A 21,307-nucleotide genomic window follows, 5' to 3' on the forward strand; every position below is an offset into this window, starting at 1 on the left:
TGGGCTATGAGTCTTTTGAAGGACACCTGGAAAATGACGCTTCCAAGACGTCCCATAGCCATCTGGAATTTACAGAGCCCTCAGGCAGCTTTCTTCCCAACTCATTCTGTGTCCTCAGGTCTCCTCACATTCCAGTCTCCATACTTCTTGCTCCTTTGGTGCAGAGGACACCATACTATGTTCAGCCTAAGACCTATTTTCTTCCCCCTTGAATATATTTTTAATTAAATTAAATTAATTTAGTTAATATTTTGGAAAATTCACATAAAAATCCACATTTCTGCCCCCTTCACTCCCCAAAAGTTGGAGGAGCTGGTCACAGCAGACTCACATTCCTGCATGGCAACAACCAACTGGAACAGAGTATAGCTGATGCATTCCCCAGTTTGTCCCAGGCCCCACCATTCCCTACAGTCTACACCTCATTCCCTATTGTCTACTCACTCATTTATGTTGCCTGTACAGTCCCTGTAAGCATTTGAGTTCACCACCCCTGAAATAAAGGAGAGATCTGGCCCTGAATGCTTCCCATGTCATACTTCTTAGCAATAAGAGATGGGTCTTGGGTGAAGAACCCTAGCCAATCAGAGATGGTACCTTTGGTCTTTTTTCTTGTTTCTTTTTCCCACTGTGTAGAAGAGCCTGTGGCATATGTGGGTGCATCCGAATGGAAAGGAGACCACAGGTGCCCTGGATTTAGGCGGTGCCTCCACCCAAATATCCTTCGTGGTGGCAGAGAAGAACGTGGGGCTGAACACCAGCGACATCGTGAAGGTGTCCCTGTATGGCTATGAGTACACACTCTACACACATAGCTTCCAGTGTTATGGCCGGAATGAGGCTGAGAAGAGGTTTCTGGCAATTCTCCTTCAGGTACCTGAGCCATGGGGCAACGGGTATTCCCTCAGGGGTCTTAGCTGAGAGGAAGATGCCTTGCCTTCTGGGGTCTGTCCTTTCCACTCCAATTAGAAGGTGGATGGAAACTGCAGCATTTTCCTGTGTACTTGTGGGCGTCCAAGCTCTCTCTCTCTCTGATGTGTTGACCATTTCCAGTGTATTTGAGTCAGAAGTCCAGGGAAATTCCAGAGCTCCAGATGTTTTATAAATGATTCAGGACTTGGGATCCCTTTATGGACACAAGCTGTTTTAAACCAGTAGCTAAATAAACCTGAGAATGTTGAGACTCCCCGGAGTGCAGACAAAATAATAAAAGTGGTCACATGGGAAATGCTTGCTGACAGGGGAGAGGGCAGAGCCCTCCCCAGGCTCAGGCTTCTTTTACATGAGCCTATATTAGGCAGATTTCATGCCCTTTATATGGTGGGATCTTAGAGCAGCCGAATTCCAACACATCAGTCAGTAATTCATATGGTAAATGATGAATTAGGCACAGATGGCTACTTCAGGCATCAGCTAGAAGGCTGTCACTAATATGAACTTGACATTAGTACTGTATGTGTCAGCAAGGGCACGAGCACCATGGATGCGACAGGAGATCCCAAACTCCAGTGCTAAGGGGACATCAGTCTCAGCCATGGCTGAGGAGGGAAGATGAAGACGAAGGGAAAACGAAGGGAAGGAGGCTTGATCACCTAGAGGGGCATGGGGCCAACCGGAGGCCACAGATCCTGGCTTCTGATGGGGCCCAGGGGCAGGAGACAAGAGCTGGGTCAGCATATGAACATAGTGGACACAGCATCAGTAGCTTAACCCCCACCACTGCAACCTACTTTGGTCATTGAAGAAGGAAGCAGTATTCCCCAGCCATTAGCCTGTAGAAAATTGGGTTGGTTTACAAAAGTGTCATCAGCAGAACTCACATCTTCAGATCCCTGTATTTACTGAGTAGTCATGCAGGGTAGGTGGTGAGAATTCACCCTCCAGGTCTGGCCCTCTTCCCAAAACTTCTCTTTCAGCCTCACAGGAAAGGCTGGAGCCCCAGTACACATGCATGCCACATGTATTGTTGGGAGAGCCTGAGCACTCCTGGGAAGGACAGAGCGGGAACCCTGCAGGCAGCCCTGAGCTACACTTCCATGGCTCAGGAGACTCAGTGCCCACCCCAGACTCTCATCCACCCTACACTCAGCCAAACCAAACCCCACACAGAGCTTAACCAACCCTCATTAACTGGGGCTCCTCTTTTCTCTCTCTCCTTTTATTTTTAGCAATACTTATTGCCCCTTCCTCCAGCTCTGGCCCTGGCGAGGGTGGAGGGTGGAGCAGGGGCTCCTCTGAACTTTAGACAGGAAAAGGGAAGCAGGTGAAATCACCCTTTTTCCAGGATGAGTGGAGGTTTGAGAAGCTAACCTCTTAAATTTGACTGGCCCTGAGGAAGAGTGTGTGTGTGTGTGTTTATGCACACACTCCTACAGTGTTTATTAAAGAATGTCTATGTACCCAACAGTCTACAGTAGAGAAGTGAATACTCCATCTGGGTAAGGTCTCATTTGGGTTTGAGAATGCAGGTCTCAAGGTGTGAGCCCAGGAATGGGGGCAGAGGTGGGAGACCCCAGCCCCTCACTATAGATAGTCAGGTCACAGGGACAGGGTGTGTCTCCAACTTGCCTGATAACATCTGGATGCCTGAGAGGGTGGCTCTGCCCTCTAAGCCTTCTGACTCAGGTGAGGGGAAGGATCCAGGTGTGATGAGGTTCACCCACAAATGCAAGTCCCGACTTGCCTGACCAATACTTTCATGTCCCAAAGATGTGTTGCCAAGCCCCAACTTAGAAGGTTCTCAAAGATTACTGCATCATGAACTGGCTGAGTAAATGCCACCAGTCCAGGACTCATTTCCTGGTCTGTAATATAAGGGGCTGTAGCCCCTTATAAGTGTGGTGAGAGTGACATCTAGATATACACTTTGCAAATTATTTTCTTAATAAGGAGTCTCCAGTCACCCCAGGGCTCAAGTCTCACTCTGAGAGCATGTTAGACGTTAGGGACATGAATTCACTTTCTCTTCCTCTTTAAGTAAGACTTAAGTATTTATTTATTTTTGGCTGCATTGAGTCTTCATTGCTGCACACGGGCTTTCTCTAGTTGTGGCGAGTGGGGGCAACTCTTCGTTATGGTGCGCGGGCTTCTCACTGAGGTGGCCTCTCTTTGTTGCGGAGCATGGGCTCTAGGCACGCAGGCTTCAGTAGTTGTGGCACGAGGGCTCAGTAGTTGTGGCTCGCGGGCTCTAGAGCTCAGGCTCAGTAGTTGTGCCTCATGGGCTTAGTTGCTCCGCGGCATGTGGGATCTTCCCGGACCAGGGCTTGAACCCGTGTCCCCTGCATTGGCAGGTGGATTCTTAACCACTGCGCCACCAGGGAAGTCCTCTTCTGTTTTTAAAGTAACACATGTTCAGTGAAAAAAATTTAGAAAATACAGACATAAAAAATATAAATAATAAACAAACAAAACCTGGAATTAGCCACCATCAACACAGTATTGCATTTTCTTCCAGATATTTTTTTCATGCAGGAATATGTGTAGTATTTACAAATTTGGCTTCATATGGTTTATATATAATTTTATATCCAGCTTTTTTTAACCTAACAATATATTGTGAGCAATTTCCTGTGTTGTTAAACATCTTATGAAATTATTACTTTTATAGGTGCATAATATTCCAAATACCATTATTTAAAAAGAAAAACTATATTGGTCATTTTATTATAAAAGAAAGTACATGACCCTTTCATGCCAGTGCCCTACAAACACTAAATTCAGGGAAGATTTATTGAATGTTGAGGGCCTAAGCAACTTGGCACACTGGCAAATTATATTTAAGGAATGCCATAACAAATAATTCACACTCCAAAGAGAGAGGTGAAATAATCTTTACTGAGCTTCTTCTGCCAGAAATAATTTATATTATCTTGCTTCTTCTCCAAGCCAAGCCAGAAATGATTTAATTTTTTAAAAAGTATAAGGCAGATTTGGAGGGAGAAACTAAATAATCAGTTGGTTGATTTGATATTTTTCTTTCAATGAATATTTCAGCCATAGGGTGACCATGGCATGATACATTACAAATTAGACATAACACCTTTTGAACACCATAGATTTTTTCATACCACTGAGGCAGAAGGGGGCCTGTTTGCTGCCTCCACAGAGTCATATGAAGATCTTTCTGCAGAACACTCATGTCAGTTATACTGGATGAGTGTTGGACTTCTGTAGGATTCTGTGTAGAATCCTACCACTGCCTTTTGTTAAATGATTACATTATTTTGATGTGTACCTCAGTTTCCTCAGCAGTAAAATGAAAGAGTTGGGCTAAGTGTTTTCTGGGTCAAGATTTTACAGTAGGGGGTAAAATAGGCCTTGGTAGCTTTGAAATTAGAGTTTGAATCCAATTTCTTGGGAAAGAGAGTCCATAAATAGAACCAAACACATTTTGGAATTCAGCATTTGATAAAGGGAACATTTTTTTTTTAAAGGGAACATTTTTGACCATAGATAAAAATTGGATAATCATCTGGAAAAAGTAAAATCAAATCCCAATCTTAATACCAAATTAATTACAAATAGATCGAAGATTTCTATGTAACGGGATATTTATTACAGCATTGTTTTGTAATGGCAAATGATTGGAAACTACCTAAATTTTCCTCTAGAGGGGACTCCCTAAATAAATTATAGTTTATTTGTAGAGTGGAGTGCTATGCAGCTTCTAAAAAGCCACTCTTACACTTACAATGAAAGGAAAATCTCAAAGATATATTTTTAAGTAAGAAAAGCAAGGGGCAGAACAGTGTGTATACAGTACTACCATTTATGATTTAAAAATTTTAGGGACTTCCCTGGTGGTGGTTAAGAATCCACTGCCAATACAAGGGACATGGGTTCGAGCCCTGGTCCAGGAAGATCCCACATGCCGCGGAGCAACTAAGCCCATGAGGCACAACTACTGAGCCTGAGCTCTAGAGCCTGTGAGCCACAACTACTGAGCCCTCGTGCCACAACTACTGAAGCCCGCGTGCCTAGAGCCCGTGCTCAGCAACAAGAGTGAAGTCACCGCAATGAGAAGCCCACGCACCACAACGAAGAGTAGCCCCCGCTCGCCACAACTAGAGAAACTCCGCACGCAGCAACAAAGACCCAATGCAGCCAAAAATAAATAAATAACTTTATTAAAAACAAAAAATTTTTTTTTAATTTTTAAATTTTGAAAAGAAAGAGAAGGGAAAAGAAAATATATTTGCACATGCATATAAGAAGTATACACAGACTCTCTGGTAGAATACACAAAACTGGCAATAGTGGTTACTTGCAGGGAGGGAATCTGGGTGGGGAAAGTGGGTGGGAGGGAGCCTTAGTTTTCATAATATATTTATTTGTACCTTTTGAATTATTTTTTTAGGTGGATAGATAACATTCTCTTCAAAATGGTCAATGAATCTAAACATATCTTGTTTTCTCATCAAAATGGAGTTCATAAAACCTGCTTCACAGGGCTGTGGTAAGGGCTGGAGCAGACAGTGTAAGCAAGAGCCTAGTGTTGTGCCTGGTGCAGGGTGACCATCCCCCCCACCCCGACTTGAGTTATCTAGACAACCTGGGAGTTCCCTTCTACATTGACGCAGAATGGCCTTTTTTCCGTTTCTCTCTTGGCATTGGCGGGGGACAACAGTAAGGATTTGCACTGAGGATTTGTACTTGGGCCTCCAAAAAACAGTGATATCTAACACCTCACTCTTGTACCTACAGAATTATACCACTGAAACCACATTTGCCAACCCCTGTTACCCTCGGAATTACAAAACCACCTTCACTGAGGCACATGTGTTTGGCAGCCTGTGTACAGAGGACCTGAGACCTGAAAGTTATGATCCCAACAACAACATCACTTTTGAAGGAACCGGGGACCCATCACTGTGTAGGGAAAAGGTGGCTTCCCTATTTAACTTCAGTGCTTGCCATGACCAAGAAGCCTGTTCCTTCAATGGGGTATATCAGCCAAAAGTTAAAGGGTCATTTGTGGTAAGGGCAAAACTATGGAAAGATTCCTTTTTTTCCCCATTGAATATTTCTTTCTCACCTTTCTGTTTTTCCTCTGCTAGCTGTTTCCCACTTCCTTATTCAGTACCCTGAAACCTCCATATTATATCCCATTCTGAGAACTGATTTCCTTCTGCACGACTTCCTTACAGGCTTTTGCAGGATTCTACTACACAGCCAGTGCTTTCAACCTTTCGGGTAGCTTTTCCCTGCACAACTTCAACTCAAGCACCTGGAATTTCTGCTCACAGAATTGGGGTAAGGTCAGTATTTAAACAGAAATGATCCATATTGGTACGAAACAGTAGAGCAGAGTAGATTCCATTTGTGTGCATGTGTGTGTATATTCTGAATTTGACTTTTATGCTGTCCTCCTTTCACCATATCTGTAAGACGGGGGTAGTAAGGGACCCCACCTCATAGCTGCGTTGTGGATTAATGTTCTAACCATGGGCACAATGATTATAACAGTGTTTGGCACGTCATAAGCACTCTATAAACTTAGATTGTTCTTCTGTGATGTTGTATAGGGATTTTTTTTTTTTTTTTGGAAATATAGGAGATATGGTGTATATGTACAATGGAATATCACTCAGCCATAAAGAAGAATGAAATTTTGCCATTTGCAACATGAGTGGACCTGGAGGGTATTATGCTTAGTGAAATAAGTCAGATGGAGGAAGACAAATACTGTATGTTATCACGTACATGTGGAATCTCAAAAATAAAACAAATGAACATAAAACAGGGATATTTTTATCATTGTATTATTTTATAGTAATTTTAATTATTAAATTCTGGGTGATAAGATTCTTTAAAATATGACGGCTGACCTAAGCTGTTCTGAAATGTGGTTTTCTTTAATTTTTTAAATTTATTTATTTTATTTTTGGCTGCGTTGGGTTTTCATTGCTGCGTGCCGGCTTTCTCTAGTTGCGGTGAGTGGGGGCTACTCTTTGTTGCGGTGTGCAGGCTTCTCATTGCGGTGGCTTCTCTTGTTGTGGAGCATGGGCTCTAGGCACGTGGGCTTCAGTAATTGTGGCGCACGGACTCAGTAGTTGTGGCTCATGGGCTCTAGAGTGCAGGCTCAATAGTTGTGGCACACGGGCTTAGTTGCTCCGCGGCATGTGGGATCTTTCCAGACTAGGGCTCAAACCCGTGTCCCCTGCATTGGCAGGCGGATTCTTAACCACTGCGCCACCAGGGAAGTCCCTGAAATGTGTGTTTTAAAACCTGCCTCCAGGGCTTCCCTGGTGGCACAGTGGCTGAGAGTCTGCCTGCCAATGCAGGAGACACAGGTTCGATCCCTGGTCCGGGAGGATCCCACATGCCGCGGAGCGGCTGGGCCCGTGCACCGCAACTGCTGAGCCTGTGCCCTAGAGCCTTCGAGCCACAGCTACTGAGGCCCACGCGCCTGGAGCCCGTGCTCCACAACAACAGAAGCCACCGCAATGAGAACCCGCGCACAGCAACGAAGACCCAACGCAGCCATAAATAAATAAATAAATAAATTTATTTAAAAAAAAAAAGAAATGTATAAAACCTGCCTCCTCCCTGTTTTGAACCTGCCTTCAGCTCCCACTGCTGCTCCCCCGGTTTGATGAGGAGTACGCTCGCTCCTACTGCTTCTCAGCTCACTATATCTACCACTTGCTTGTAAACGGATACAAATTCACCGAGAAGACCTGGCCCCAAATACACTTTAAAAAAGAGGTAAGTCAAAGCACAAACTGTTTCCTCCTCTTTCTCTCAAAATAGATGTTTGTGTATATGTGTGTGAATGAAATGTAGAAGATAAGCGGGACTTGGGGATTTAACTTGCTAAATGGAGCCAATGAGACTTGATCCCTGGTGAGCTTATGAGAAGAGATGATTCTAGGGGAATTCAGAGGAAGTGGTCATCAGAAACCTTCCACATGAGTTAAGGATTGGATGCCAAGCACCGTGGCCTCTGAGCTCCGTGGCGGCAGCACTTGTTTTATCGTCCTCATATTCCTAGCATTCAGCACAGGGCTGAGAACATGGAAGGTGCTTAGTAAATGTTGTTGAGTGAATACATAAATATGTTAAGGAACAGAGACTTTTCATCCTGACAAGAAGCTTCAAATGTAACAATTTTGTTAAGAGAATAGTAACTAATTGCTTTCCATTTTACACAAATGTCAGAGTGAGATCTATGCTTCAGAGAATAGGGATTAAATAAGCAGCATTAAATAAGAATTTGATCTTAGAATGAGTCTGAGGTCACTGTATTCACTCTCAAGTGTCCAGAATGGTCCAATGCAGGAATGACAGCTCTTACCAGGTGACTATTTTTTTGAGGGGCCTCTGTACCTTGCTTTCAGGACTCAGCCTTGCTGATATTTTCATCCAGCACTCTGTTCCCCAGATTCTGGGAGGGTTTTCTCATTTCAGGAATAGCAGATGTAAAGCCTGAAATATGTCTGGAGTCAGTCTGTTTGATGTTAGCTTCGGCAATAATTAGATTAAAGCAAGCAATATCCAGCATTAGGCCTGTGACTGTTTACTTTTACATAGATAAAACTGAGTCATCTATAAAAATTAAGGATGTCTGGAGATGTTTAAGGACTGTTGGTGGCATGTACTCTCCAAGCTTTGTTTCTAATTAATCTAATTACCAGGAAAGTACATTATGAGAATGGGGATGATTTTCCATTAAATACCAATTTGGGGGGATACAGAATTCTAGGTTTCCAGTTCCTTTCCTTTATTTATAAAGAATTTAATACTCAGTCAAATTAGTATTCAAATGTGAGGGTATAAAAAGACTTCAGAAGATTTGCCATGCAAAGATTTACATCCAAAATATTTTTGGAGGAAGTGATCAAATAAGAAGAGAAATAAATCCAGATGTACAAAAATATAGGAAGTAAGAATAAATGATGTTGTGGCTTAAAATTTATATTAAAAAAGAAAAAAGAAAACTAACGCCAAAGAAAAGTAAAAGAGAAGAATCCATTTATAACAACCCAGAATTCTAGTATAGCTAATATCCAATGTGATGGGGGTATGGTTGAGGGTCATAGGATACAGGGACATAAGAGTGGCCTAAAATGCTCATCTTGTAAAGTGGAACATATTTATATCATTTTTAAGGAAATAAAGGCAAAAAATAAACATAGGGAAATAGCACTTATTGAAAATTTAAAACTAAGGTATTAGAAAGCAGTCCAAATATATCAATAATCACAATAATCATAAATGGACTAAACCTGCCAGTTAAGAGGCACTGTCAGATTGGATTTTTTAAAATGAAGTATATGTTGTTTATAAGAGAAACAGTCTTTAAGGACATGGAACATTTTATGGGTTTTCTTTAAATTTTATTGAAGTATAGTTGATTTACAATGTTGTGTTAATTTCTGCTGTACAGCAAAATGATTGTTATACATATATATATTCTCTTTCGTATTTGTTTCCATTATGGTTTATCACAGGATACTGAATATAGTTCCCTGTGCTATACAGTAGGACCTTGTTGTTCATCCATCCTATATATAATAGTTTTCATCTGCTAATCCCAAACTCCCAATCCATCCCTCCCCCACCTCCCTCCCCCTTGGCAACCACAAATCTCTCCTCTATGTCTGTGAGTCTGTTTCTGTTTTGTTCATTTGCAAAGGACATGCAAAGTTTGAAAGTTAAAAAAAATTTTTTTAACTATCAGGCAAATACTACCCAAAAGAAAATTGGTGTAGCTTTTTAATATCTGACAAAATAGTCTAAGATAAAGAGCATCATTTGAGATAGAGATAGAAGATTGCAAATTTGAAACATTTATACATCTAATAAAATAGCCGAAAAACATGTAAACAAAAATTGATGGAACTACCAGATGAAACTGACGAAGTCTGCTTCCCACTTAAACTGACCTTCTTTTCTTTTTTTTAATTTTCTTTTTTTTTTTTTTTTTTGATATTTATTTGGCTGCACCAGGTCTTAATTGTGGCACGCGGGACCTTCATTGCTGTGTGCGGGATCTTTAGTTGCGACATGCGGGATCTTTTTTTTGGTTTTGGCATGTGGGATCTTTTTTTTAGTTGCGGCACGCAGGCTCTTGGTTGCGGCATGCAGGATCTAGTCCCCTGACCAGGGATTGAACCCGGGCCACCTGCATTCAGAGTGTGGAGCCTTAATCGCTGGACCACCAGGGAAGTCCCCTGACCATCTTTTCTTAGAAACTGGTCCTGGGTTCAGTAAAACATGCATCACCCTCTTTCTTTAGCTATAGACACTTCTGTACCCGATGACAGAAAAACTTTCACTGTTATTAACTGTGCCCTCTTCATGCTTGGCTGCGACGAGGCTGTGAGGATTAGTTCTTCTGGCTGTTTCCTCTGCAGTGTGGGAGATTGGGCCCTCGAGCCTTTGCGGTCACAGTGATCTGGGTTCTAGCCCAGTCTCTGCAGTGTCTGAAATTAGGCAAGTCCTTTGACCTCCTTAGGCCACAGTTTCCTGGAGGTGTCTCAGGAGGGTGACCATGGTGTGCCCTGGGGATGTAATCCGTGCCTCAAGCCCAGCCCTGAGAACTGAGCCGTCTCCTCTACTCCACAGGTGGGGAACAGCAGCATAGCCTGGTCTCTCGGCTACATGCTCAGCCTGACCAACCAGATCCCAGCCGAAAGCCCCCTGATTCGCCTGCCCATCAAGCCGTCTGCCTTTATGGGCACCCTCGCCTTCTTCGCAGCAGTGGCCTTGCTGTGTCTGACATATCTTGTGTACCTGTGTGTGTCGTCCAGGAATCAGAGGCGCTCCCAGCATGCCTTGGACAACACAGTGGACTCTGAGTGAGCCTCACAATGTGGCTCCTGGAGCCTGAAGGCTGCCCATAACCAGCCCGGGGGGCACCAAACAATGCAAGCAAAATGTCCATCTTCAGGAAACACAGCTAAAGTCCAATGCCTGTGTGCCTCTCAGATACTGATTTATGCCAAAGCACCTCTTGGGGAGTCTCTCAACTGTTCTGTGTACATTGCTCCGCCAGAGACCCCACCACCCACTAGCTGACCTATTGGGGAACAGAGGAGAGACAGGCCATCAAGGTCAGGCTCTTTCATCCAAGTGCCCCAGAGGAAGAGTAAGTTGAGAATATGACAGTTTAATGTTAAAGAATATGCCAGTTTAACGTTGAAGAACTGACCTCAGGGCTCAGTTTGCATTTTCCCTCCTTCAAAAATGCCGTATTCCTCCCAGCGGGTTTGGAAGCTGGCAGGTGTCTAGTAAGCATCTGGCCCCGTCAGATATCTCATTTTATGGCTTCCTCTCATTGGTCCTTAACTAAGACTTTCCTTAACAACCCCCAAAACACTGAGCTCCCTCAGACTGGGAGAACATTGTATCTGGGGGAAAAGCCTCCTTTACCCCAAGGACAGTGGCCCCAGCCAAGCTTCTGTCATGTAGGCAGAACCTGAAGGACAGAGACACGCAGAATGCCTACCAGAAAACTACAGGCCGTTCCTGAAGTGGGATTCCCTCTCAGGGCTCTGGTCGTTAGATCGCCACCTGTGTGTGTATCATCCTCCTTGCCTCCCCTTCCCATTGCTGTGTCCCCCTGTAAAATGTTTATTCCTAGCAAGGCTATCATGTTCCAGATCATTCTGCCTTTGCTAGGCTTTTGCTTATGGTTGGCTTTCCATCGTTAGCACCGTATGCATTTCACCCACCATTCCAACAGGTACACCTGATGCTGTCACAAGACATCCTCTTCTATGATTTGCTCACCAATTATCAGTACTTTCCTAGATGGTAGGCCTCTGCATAGTAGCCACAGTTCTTGACTTTGGGAAAAGAAAAGGAAGCTGCGGGGACATTTAACTCCAAAGTGGGATGGGAAAGAACTCTAGCAAGTCCAATGGCTACAAATTAAAAATAAACATTCTTTCAGATTATAGTTTGTTCGCTGAGTACAGAATAAATGACTCTTATTTTATTGTGACTTGCAGTGTGTGTGTTTGTTACCTTGCATATGGTACTCTTTCTCCTAAGGACCCAAGGTGGCATTTTTGAAAGGAAGCTTTAAAAACTAAAACAATTTTCTTAAGGAAACGTTCCTAGTGCATTAAGAAAGTCATGCATTAATATCACCTTTATTCCAGAGAGTTCAAAGTGCTTCACTTTAATAAATCTTTGTTTCCTTGAGATAACTGAGTCAAACATTTCTTTACTTTTTTTGACATTGCAAAGCTTCTGTGAGGCTACAACCTGCCACTCAGATCTTGATTCCCACCCAGAATGGCTGCTCCCATCCCAAAGTGCACCTTTGTTCACACAGTTCTTCCTACCTAGACTGTGGGTCATCCTCCCACCCATCCAAATAATCATATTTCTAAAGGCCCAATCCTAGCTCTACTTCTTCCACAAAGCATTCCTTGCACACAAATGTGCACGCACACACACACACACACAATGATCTATCTCTTGGACTACTTTTAAAAAACTAACTACATAAATTCTTATATTGTTGCTTATCTTTGTGTGTGCATATGGCTTATTCTAAAATACACAGTAGGCTACATAAGGGCAATTCATCACTCACACATTCATTCAACAGATATTTAAGAAATACCTACTATGGGCCTGACACCTTGCCAAGTGTGATCTTAGATTTGGATAAGTGCTATGACTGTATTATATACTCAACATATTTGTTGATTGATGGTTCCATAAATGACTGAGGGGTGGGCAATAAGCTCTAGAGATATCAGATAAAATGGCATCCAAGTCACCAAGAGTTTGCAAATAAAAAGATATGTCTGTGCAGGAAAGAGGGTCAAAGCTCCATGAAGGCGAGTTGTAGTCAACATTTCTAGCCAATTTGGGAATTTGGAATGAACTGATGAAGTATTTTGAGTTTTCTGACATATATCAAAGAATTCTTTTCAGACAGACCATCTAGAAATCTGCAGGATAAGTAATGTATCTGGTACTACTGCGGTAGGCAAAAGTCTAACATGGTCCCCATCACCTTCACCCTCTGGTGTTACTCCTGAGATTACATCATTACATGGCACAAGGGATGTGCAGATATTAATCAGTTGACCTTAAAATGGAGAGATTATCCAGGTAGGCCTAATTGTATCACATGAGCTCTTTAAAAGCAGAGTATTTTCTCCAGAAAAGGAAGTCATATTCAAAGCATGAGGAGGATTTGACTATTGCTAACTTGAAGATGGAGAAAGCTAGGTAGAAAGGGCCTGAGAGCAGCCCCTAGGAACTAAGAGCAACCCCTGGCTGACAGCCCGCAGGAAGAGGGACCTCAGTCCTTCAACTGCAAAGAACAGGGTTCAGTCAACAACCTAAATGAACTTGGAAGCAAGTCTCCCCAGAGCCTCCAAATAAGAGACTGACCCAGCTGACATGTTCATTTCAGCCTGTGAGCCCCTAAGCAGAGAACCCACCCATACTTCTGAACTCCAGAGTTGCAAGGTCAGAAATGGGTGCTGTTGTAGGCCACTAAGTTTGTGGCCACTTGTAACACAGCCATAGAAAATTAATACAACTACAGAACTCCAAGCCCCAAGGCTCCAAACAGAGCAAGTGCTTACACTTGAAATATGTAGTAATGATAAAGTGATTAGGTGTCACAAATTGTGCCTATTCCTTACAATAACCATGCAAGAAAAACATGGGCTCAGAGGTAAAATAACATGGCAGCACCGCCAGCTGGAAGCATTTTTGGAGATGGAGATTGTGAGTTGAGATTCTAGTTAAGTCTAAAATGCATTATGTCCATCATATTTCCTTTCACAGACAAAGGCAGTATCGTGGCACTTAGGAGTTCGACTTTAGAATTTTGTAGTCCAACATACCCATTCACATACAATTGCATGATTTATGACAGAGATGTCACATCACAGCAGTAGTGAAAAATGTGGGACAATTGGATTTCCATATGGAGAAGAAAGGAAATTCAACCCTTTTCTCTTACATTTTCAAAAATCATTCCCAGGTAGTAAGTGTGAAAGACATAAGTGTGAAAGATAAACCTACAAAGGTTTTAGGATAGAATGGAGGAAAAAAATTTAAGATCTTGAATAAGGGAAGGGTTTCTCAAACACTACATAAAAAGCATTAACCATAAGAGAATACTGGGTATGGTTGATTACATTAGATTAAGAACTTCTGTTCATCAAAAAACACCATTAAAAGAGTAAAAAGACAAGCCATAGAGTGGAAGAAGGTATTTGCAACATATATAACTGATAAAGGACCAGATTGTATGAAGAACTACAAATCAGGGAGAAGAAGGCAGATGATCCAGTTTTTCTCAGTGGGCAAAAGGCTTGAAAAGACATTTAACAAAAGAAGAAATCTAAATGTCCAATAAATATAAAAAGGTGCTCAATCTCATTAAATAGATAAGGGCAATGCAAATTAAAACTATAACAAGATAGCACAATATACCCATTAGTCTGGCAAAATATAAAAGCCTGACAATACCAAGTGTTAGTGAAAGTATAGAAAAATGGAACTCTCTTACAGCAGGTGGGAATGTAAGTTAGTCTACCACTCTGGGAACCTGTGCTATTGTCTAATAATGTTGAAGATATGCATACCAGATAGCCCAGATATTCCAGGCCAAGGTATATACCTTTGAGATGTGTGTTCTAATGTACATTAGGATACATGCCTAAGAATGTTCTTACCAGCAACCAAGATGCCCATTCCATAAAATGGAAGAATAAATAGTAATATATTTGTACTAGAAAATACCATACAGCATAAAAACGAAAGAACTACAAATATATGCTCAATGTGCATGGATCTTACAAACATAATGTTGAGCTTAAAAAGCAAGTCATAAAGTAGGTAAGTAGATAGATGGAATAATTCCATTTATATAAAGTTCAAAAACAGGTAAAACTAAACAAAGAAGGTAAACTCTAAGGAAAAGTAAGGAAATTATTACTCTTAAATTTGGGGGAAGATAGAGGTTGTGTTCGGAAAGAGATAACAGATGTCTTAGTCAGCTAGGGCTGCCATAATAAACTACCATAGACTGGGTTGCTTAAACAACGGAAATTTATTTTCTCACTGTGCTGGAAGCTGGGAAGTCCAGGATCAAGGTGCTGGCCAATTCAGGTCCTGGTGAGAGCTCTCTGGTTTGTATACAGCTACCTTCCCACTGACCTTTCCTCTTTGCTTATGCAGAAAGGGAGAGTGAGCGCTCTCTTTTTATAAGGGCACTAATCCCGTCATGATTAGTGGACCCCCCTCATAACCTCATCTAACCTAATTACCTCCCAAAGGCCCCATACCCAAACACTACCACATTAGGGGTATGCTTTCAGCATATGAATATTGGCGGCACACAAGCATTCAGTCCATAACAACAAGACTTCTGGGGTGACAGTATGTTCTATAACTGGGTATAGTTACAGGTGTTCCCTTTTTTCAACCATTCATATACTTTCTGTATGTCCTATATGGCATTTAAAAATAAAATTATAGATCTGGGGTAACTCAAGGATTTGCTACTTGCTACCTCTATGATCTTCACAAAGTCTTTCAATCTCTTTGACCCTTAGATTTCTTCATGTATAATGGGGATAATAGGTACCTCATGGTAAATTTTTTTAAAAGAGAAAATTTAGCACTCAGCTAGTACCTGGCACAGAGTATAGCCAATGAATAAAAGTATAAAAAAGTATTTCCTTCACCCATTTATTTATTCACTCATCATACATTTACCAAAAGTGTATCATGTGCTAAGTAAACCCTGGGCTGCGAGACTGAGGTTGGGAGAGAAATGATACGTTACTTTCCTCTTGAAACATGAGACACTACTGCCCCCTGCTGGAGCCATGGAGAAAATCCTTCCTGGTTGTGCTTTTTTTTTCTCCATAACTAAAATGCTGAAAAAAACTCACAGTTCAAAAACATTTTCAGGGACTTCCCTGGTGGTCCAGTGGTTAAGACTCTGCTTCCACTGCAGGGAGCACGGGTTCGATTTCTGGCCAGGGAACTAAGATCCCGCATGCCATGTGGCATGGCCAAAGAAAAGGTTTTTTTTAATTTTATAAAATAATGAGACAATTCGGAATTTAAACATTTGATATTATCAATGAATTGCTGTTAATTTTTGTTTAGGTAAGATAATGGTATTGTGGATTTTTTTTCAAGAATCCTTACTGTTTAGAAACTTGCTCAACTATTTCAGATGAAATGATGTATGTGTAGTATAGCAGTCAGGATTTAATCCGAGAAATAGAACCAATAGGAGATACATTGATACATATAATTTCAATTTCATAAGAAATTGTTTTTGCAAGAAATTGGCTTATGTGATTGTTGGGGCTAGTGAGGCAAGTCTGAAACCCACAGGGCAGCCTCACCTAGATTACGTAGGATAATTTCCCTTACTTAAAAATGACTGATTATGGTTTTAATCACATTAGATCAATGAATAATGGAGGATTGTAGCCTAGCCAAGGTGACACATAAAACTGACCATCACATCTGTGAATTGATTCAAAATAACATGGAAGGGAGAATACAGATGGGACAGGACTAGTCCATGGTTTGATGGTCCTTGAGGCTGGGGTGATGGGTACATGGAAGTTTGCTATAGTTTCTGTCTGCTTTGTGTATTTCACAATTTTCTACAATAAGAGGGTTTCAAAATATACTTTAAAAGCACTCAGAAACTCACTGCTTTATATTTGATATCTTTCTGAATCTTTATCTCTATACGTTTTCACATAGTTAAGATCATGCTGGAGTTACATCTTTATATCTACTTCTTTCATAGCATTATACCATTAGCACTTTCACATCTCATTAAAAATTCTTCCCAAATATCAAACAAAATGATTAATAACTCAGGCTCTGACATCACACAAACCTGGTTTGAATCCCAGTTCTGCTATTTGTTGCTGAGTGACTTTGGTCTAAACTTCTTAGGCTCTCTATTCCTCAGTTTCTTTTAATATATTCATTCATTCATTCATTCAGCTAATATTGTGAGTGTCCTGTGAGCCAGATCCTGTTCTTGGTGTTGTGGCTACACTAATAAACAAAATAGACAAAGTCCTTGCCATCATGAACTGACATCTGTGGAGGAAACTGACACTAAGAAACTAAATACATATTGTATAGGGGGTCGCAACTAATCCAGAGAAAAATGAAGCATAGTAAAGGGGATAGGGAGTGCAGGGATTGCTACTTCATACAAGTAAGTCAGCAAAGTCTTTTCTGATAAGGTGACATTTGAACAAAGACTTGAAGAAAGTGAAGGTGTCAGCCATTTGAATATTTGTTAGAAGACTATTCTAAGGAAAGGAAACGGCATATGCAAAGGCCCTGAGGTAGGAGCACAAGGTACAGAGAGGAGGCCAAAGTGATTGGAGCCGAATGAAAAACTAGAAGATGTGGGAAATGAGGTCAGAGAGTTAGCAGGAAGTAGACTGTGCAAGATAGAGTCATTAGGGGGTTCTGAACAAAGGAGGGACATCTATCTGGCTTCTGGTTTAGAGGGTTTACTCTCTAGCTGCAGTGACAAAAATAAAGTGAAAGGGGCAAGGGCAGAAACAAGAAAAACAACTGGTAGCCTATTAGAATCACCCAGACAAAAGATGCTGGTAGTATAGACCAGGGTGGTAGTGCTAGAGGCTCTGAGCAACCGTTAGATCCTGCATGTATTTGAAAATAGAGCCCACAAGATTTGCTGATGTGTGTATGTGGGGTGAGAGAGGGGAGGAGTCTAGGATTATTCTAAAATTTTTGCCTGAGCAACTGGAAATATGGGGTTGCCATTAACTGAGCAGTGAATGCATCAGAGGGAGAGAGTTTAATAAGGAGGAGGTTAGGATCCAGACTGCTTTTAAAAAGTCTGCTTGTACCAGCACAAATCCACAAGCATGGGAGAACAGGACAGAAGAAAATGGCAACAACATATTTGACACATAAAAAGCTGATGGACCAGGGTTAATGGCTTAGCAAACCAAGAAAGCCTAATCCTAAATCAATGAGGAAATTGAGAATCAACCATTTTAAACAGCAGCATCTTCAGAAAGCTCAGAAGTTCATGGTATCATGTACAGCTGGAAGCTGGGTTGGTGGGTATAAAATAAGGATGATTAAAAGATTAAAACAGTTTAAAGTTGTTTAAGAATTAGTAGCTCCCTAATCCCTTCTCCCACTCTTTGCTAATGGATGACTACCTCTCCCCAACTCAAGCAGAGGACTTGAAAGCACAAGTCACAGTTGAGGTTGGAGGTGTCATACCCAAAACAGCAGGATTTAGAGAACCAGAGCATATTCAGTGTTTAGACCTCAAGCCCACTAACCCCATCAACCCTCAGGTTCTGGCTAACTCTCCCTCCAAACAGGCCTTTAGATGAGTTTTCTATTATGGGGAACCCAAACAGCCCAGGAGAAAGGACAAAATGTGCTGACATTTGGAGTTCCACAGTCAGATCATCCGATAGTGAAGCTTGAGTCAACAACTCAGAACTTACATCACCTTTTTATCCCACCCACGCTTAAAAATGAGATGATAAACGAGGATTGCCAAGTATCTAAGCAGAGCCTTATTTTACTTTTACTGGAGTGTCAGGAAAGAATACAATTATATGTTTGGGTTCTATCATACATCTTTACCCAGAGTCTGTCTGTCTGTTGTTATTCTTACCACCCCTCTACCTTTTGTCCTTTGCCCTATTCTTTCCTTAAAAAAAAAAAAAAAAGTGATATTCCAAGAGGCCCCTGATTTTGCTCCTTTGTTCTTGTCTGCCTAAAACTCACCTCTGAATCATCTTAGAACTTGACCTTTCTTCAGGGGGAAAGTCACATTGCTTTTCTCTGGATTTCAGAACCATGGTCAGGGATAAAAACACACTCCATGGGGTGATGTGGGCTCCATCAAGCACTCCTGATGGGGTGTAAATTGGTGTCAACATTCTGGAAAATTATTGGTAATATGCTGCAAGACTTTAAATGAGCAACCCAACAATTTCTAACTTCCAGAAATTCATACTAAGGAAATTTTTTAATGTGAACATTATTATTAGTGATACATACTGAAGTGTTTATGGATATATTGATACAATGTCTAAAACTTGCTTCAAAATAATCATATTTGGTGGGTATGTTTACATTTTCTCATATGGAAGCCACTAGGCACATAGTCCCATTTAAGTGTGCTATAAATGTATAACACACACTAGATTTTTAAAAAAATATTTATTTATTTGGTTGCACTGGGTCTTAGTTGTGGTACGCAGGACCTTCATTGCCACGCACAGGATCTTTGTTGTAGCATGCAGGATCTAGTTCCCTGGCCAGAGGTTGAACCCTGGCCCCCTGCATTGGGAGCGGAGAGTCTTAACCACTGGACCACCATGGAAGTCCCTACATACTAGATTTTGAAGACTTGATACCAAAAAGAAAAGGTAAAATATGTCATTAATAACTTGCATACTGGTTATATATTGCAATAATATTTTAGATATACTGGAAAAAATATATATATCATTAAAATTAATTTCACCTATTTCTTTTCTTTTTCAAATGTAGCTACTAGAAAATTTTAAATCACATTTAAGTAACATTTTTAATTATAACTGTGGCTTGCATTTGTGGTTTACATTATGTTTCTATTGGACAGCACTGGTATAAAATCTATATACAGTCAGCTCTCCATACCTGCAGGTTCCAACATCCTTCGGATTTCACCAATCTCAGATCAAAAATATTCAGGAAAAACAAAATTCCAGAAAGTTCCAAAAAGCAAACTTGAATTTGACATGTGCTATTAATGATTTACATAGAACAGCTGACCCTCCAACAACCCTAGGGTTAGGGGTGCCAACCCTCCGAGCAGTGGAAAATTTGAGTACTGTATAACTTACAGTTGGCCCTCCACATCCATGATTATTGCATATTTGACGTCCCCAGCTATGGATTCAACCAACTGTGAATTGTGCGGTACCGTAGTATTTACTATTGAAAAAAATTCAAATATAAGTATACCCCTGCAGTTCAAACTCATGTTGTTCAAGGGGCAAATGTATTTACAACTATTTACACAGCATTTACATTGTGTTAGGTATTATAAGTAATCTAGGGATAATTTAAAGTATACATACAGGAAGATGTATGTAAGTTATATGCAAATACTACATCATTTTTTAAAAGGTACTTGATCCTTTGCAGATTTTGGTATCTGTGGAGGTCCTGGAACCAATCTCCCATGGATACCAAGGGATGACTATTTACTATCAATAAAACAAAACTTTCCATTAAACATGAACATGTTTGGATGACTGACCATAAAGGGGTAATTACTGAAACTAGGTGATGGGTACACAGGAGTTCATTATATCATTTTCTATAGTTTTGTATATGATTGAAATTTTCCATAATAAAAGTTTTAAAATATATGACTAAAGCTGTTTTCAAAAAGGTGTTCATTCCTGTTTATAGTAAAAACTGAGGAAAAAAGGCCCAGTGCTGATAACAATAGAGGACCGAGGACTGGTTAAGTTACTTATGTTCATCTATGTGCTGTATGCAGTCACTAAATAGTAAAATAAAAGTAACATCTAACATTTGAAGTCTAATTATATTCCTGGCTCTGGGCTAATATTCACAACAGCTATATGAGGTTGATAAAATTTGTATCCTCTGACCTCTCCCATTGACGACAGATTTATATATCTAATAGCCTGCCAATTGACATCTATTAGCTGGAATATAAGGATAAAGAACAAAACAAATTAACAGGAGAAAGTGAATTGAAAGAAATGGAAACTATGCATGGAACAGAAAATTTTAAACAAAAAAGTAAATTTTGATTAATATCCTCAGAGAAATAAAAGAAAATATTGCTTCTACTAAAGAGCAACAATTTTTTAAAAATATGTATTTATTGGGACTTCCCTGGTGGTGCAGTGGTTAAGAATCTACCTGTCAATGCAGGGGACATGGGTTTGAGCCCTGGTCCGGGAAGAGCCCACATGCCATGGAGCAACTAAGCCCGTGTGCCACAACTACTGAGCCTGCGCTCTAGAGCCTGTGAGCCACAACTACTGAGCCCATGCGTCACAACTACTGAAGCCTGTGCGCCTAGAGCCCATGCTCCGCAACAAGAGAAGCCACCGCAATGAGAAGCCCATGCACCACAACGAAGAGTAGACCCAGCTCGCCACAACTAGAGAAAGCCTGCGCACAGTGACGAAGACCCAATGCAGCCACAAGTAAATAAATAAAATAAATAAATTTTTAAAAATGTATTTATTTACTTATTTGGCTGCATCAGATCTTCATTGCGGCATGAGGGAATCTTTTGCTG

At 41.1% G+C, this 21,307-nt stretch overlaps 2 protein-coding genes across 10 annotated transcripts in view; one reads left to right on the forward strand and one right to left on the reverse strand.

The window, feature by feature from the left end:
* The window catches only part of ENTPD3 (ectonucleoside triphosphate diphosphohydrolase 3), a 34,230-nt gene extending 22,280 nt beyond the window's left edge, over positions 1 to 11,950 (forward strand). For 2 of the 3 annotated variants that reach the window (XM_082348621.1, XM_082348622.1), the window contains 5 exons: positions 637 to 873; positions 5,704 to 5,976; positions 6,147 to 6,257; positions 7,570 to 7,707; positions 10,570 to 11,950. In XM_082348621.1, coding sequence (XP_082204747.1) covers positions 637 to 873; positions 5,704 to 5,976; positions 6,147 to 6,257; positions 7,570 to 7,707; positions 10,570 to 10,806 — 996 coding nt within the window. In that variant the 3' untranslated portion in view covers positions 10,807 to 11,950. The remainder of the gene's footprint in view (positions 1 to 636; positions 874 to 5,703; positions 5,977 to 6,146; positions 6,258 to 7,569; positions 7,708 to 10,569) is intronic. The other variant, XM_082348623.1, reaches the window with a different exon arrangement.
* The window catches only part of LOC309608508 (uncharacterized protein), a gene marked incomplete at its 5' end in the record, with an annotated part of 555,765 nt that overhangs the window by 510,194 nt on the left and 24,264 nt on the right, over positions 1 to 21,307 (reverse strand). The window contains one exon of one of the 7 annotated variants that reach the window (XR_014232924.1): positions 12,056 to 19,956. The exons of the other annotated variants lie outside the window; for them this stretch is intronic. Of the gene's footprint in view, positions 1 to 12,055; positions 19,957 to 21,307 lie in introns of those variants that run through there. 7 annotated transcript variants of the gene reach the window in all.

This window comes from Balaenoptera borealis (genome assembly GCF_965194805.1).
Source record: "Balaenoptera borealis genome assembly, chromosome: 12".
NCBI lineage: Eukaryota > Metazoa > Chordata > Mammalia > Artiodactyla > Balaenopteridae > Balaenoptera > Balaenoptera borealis.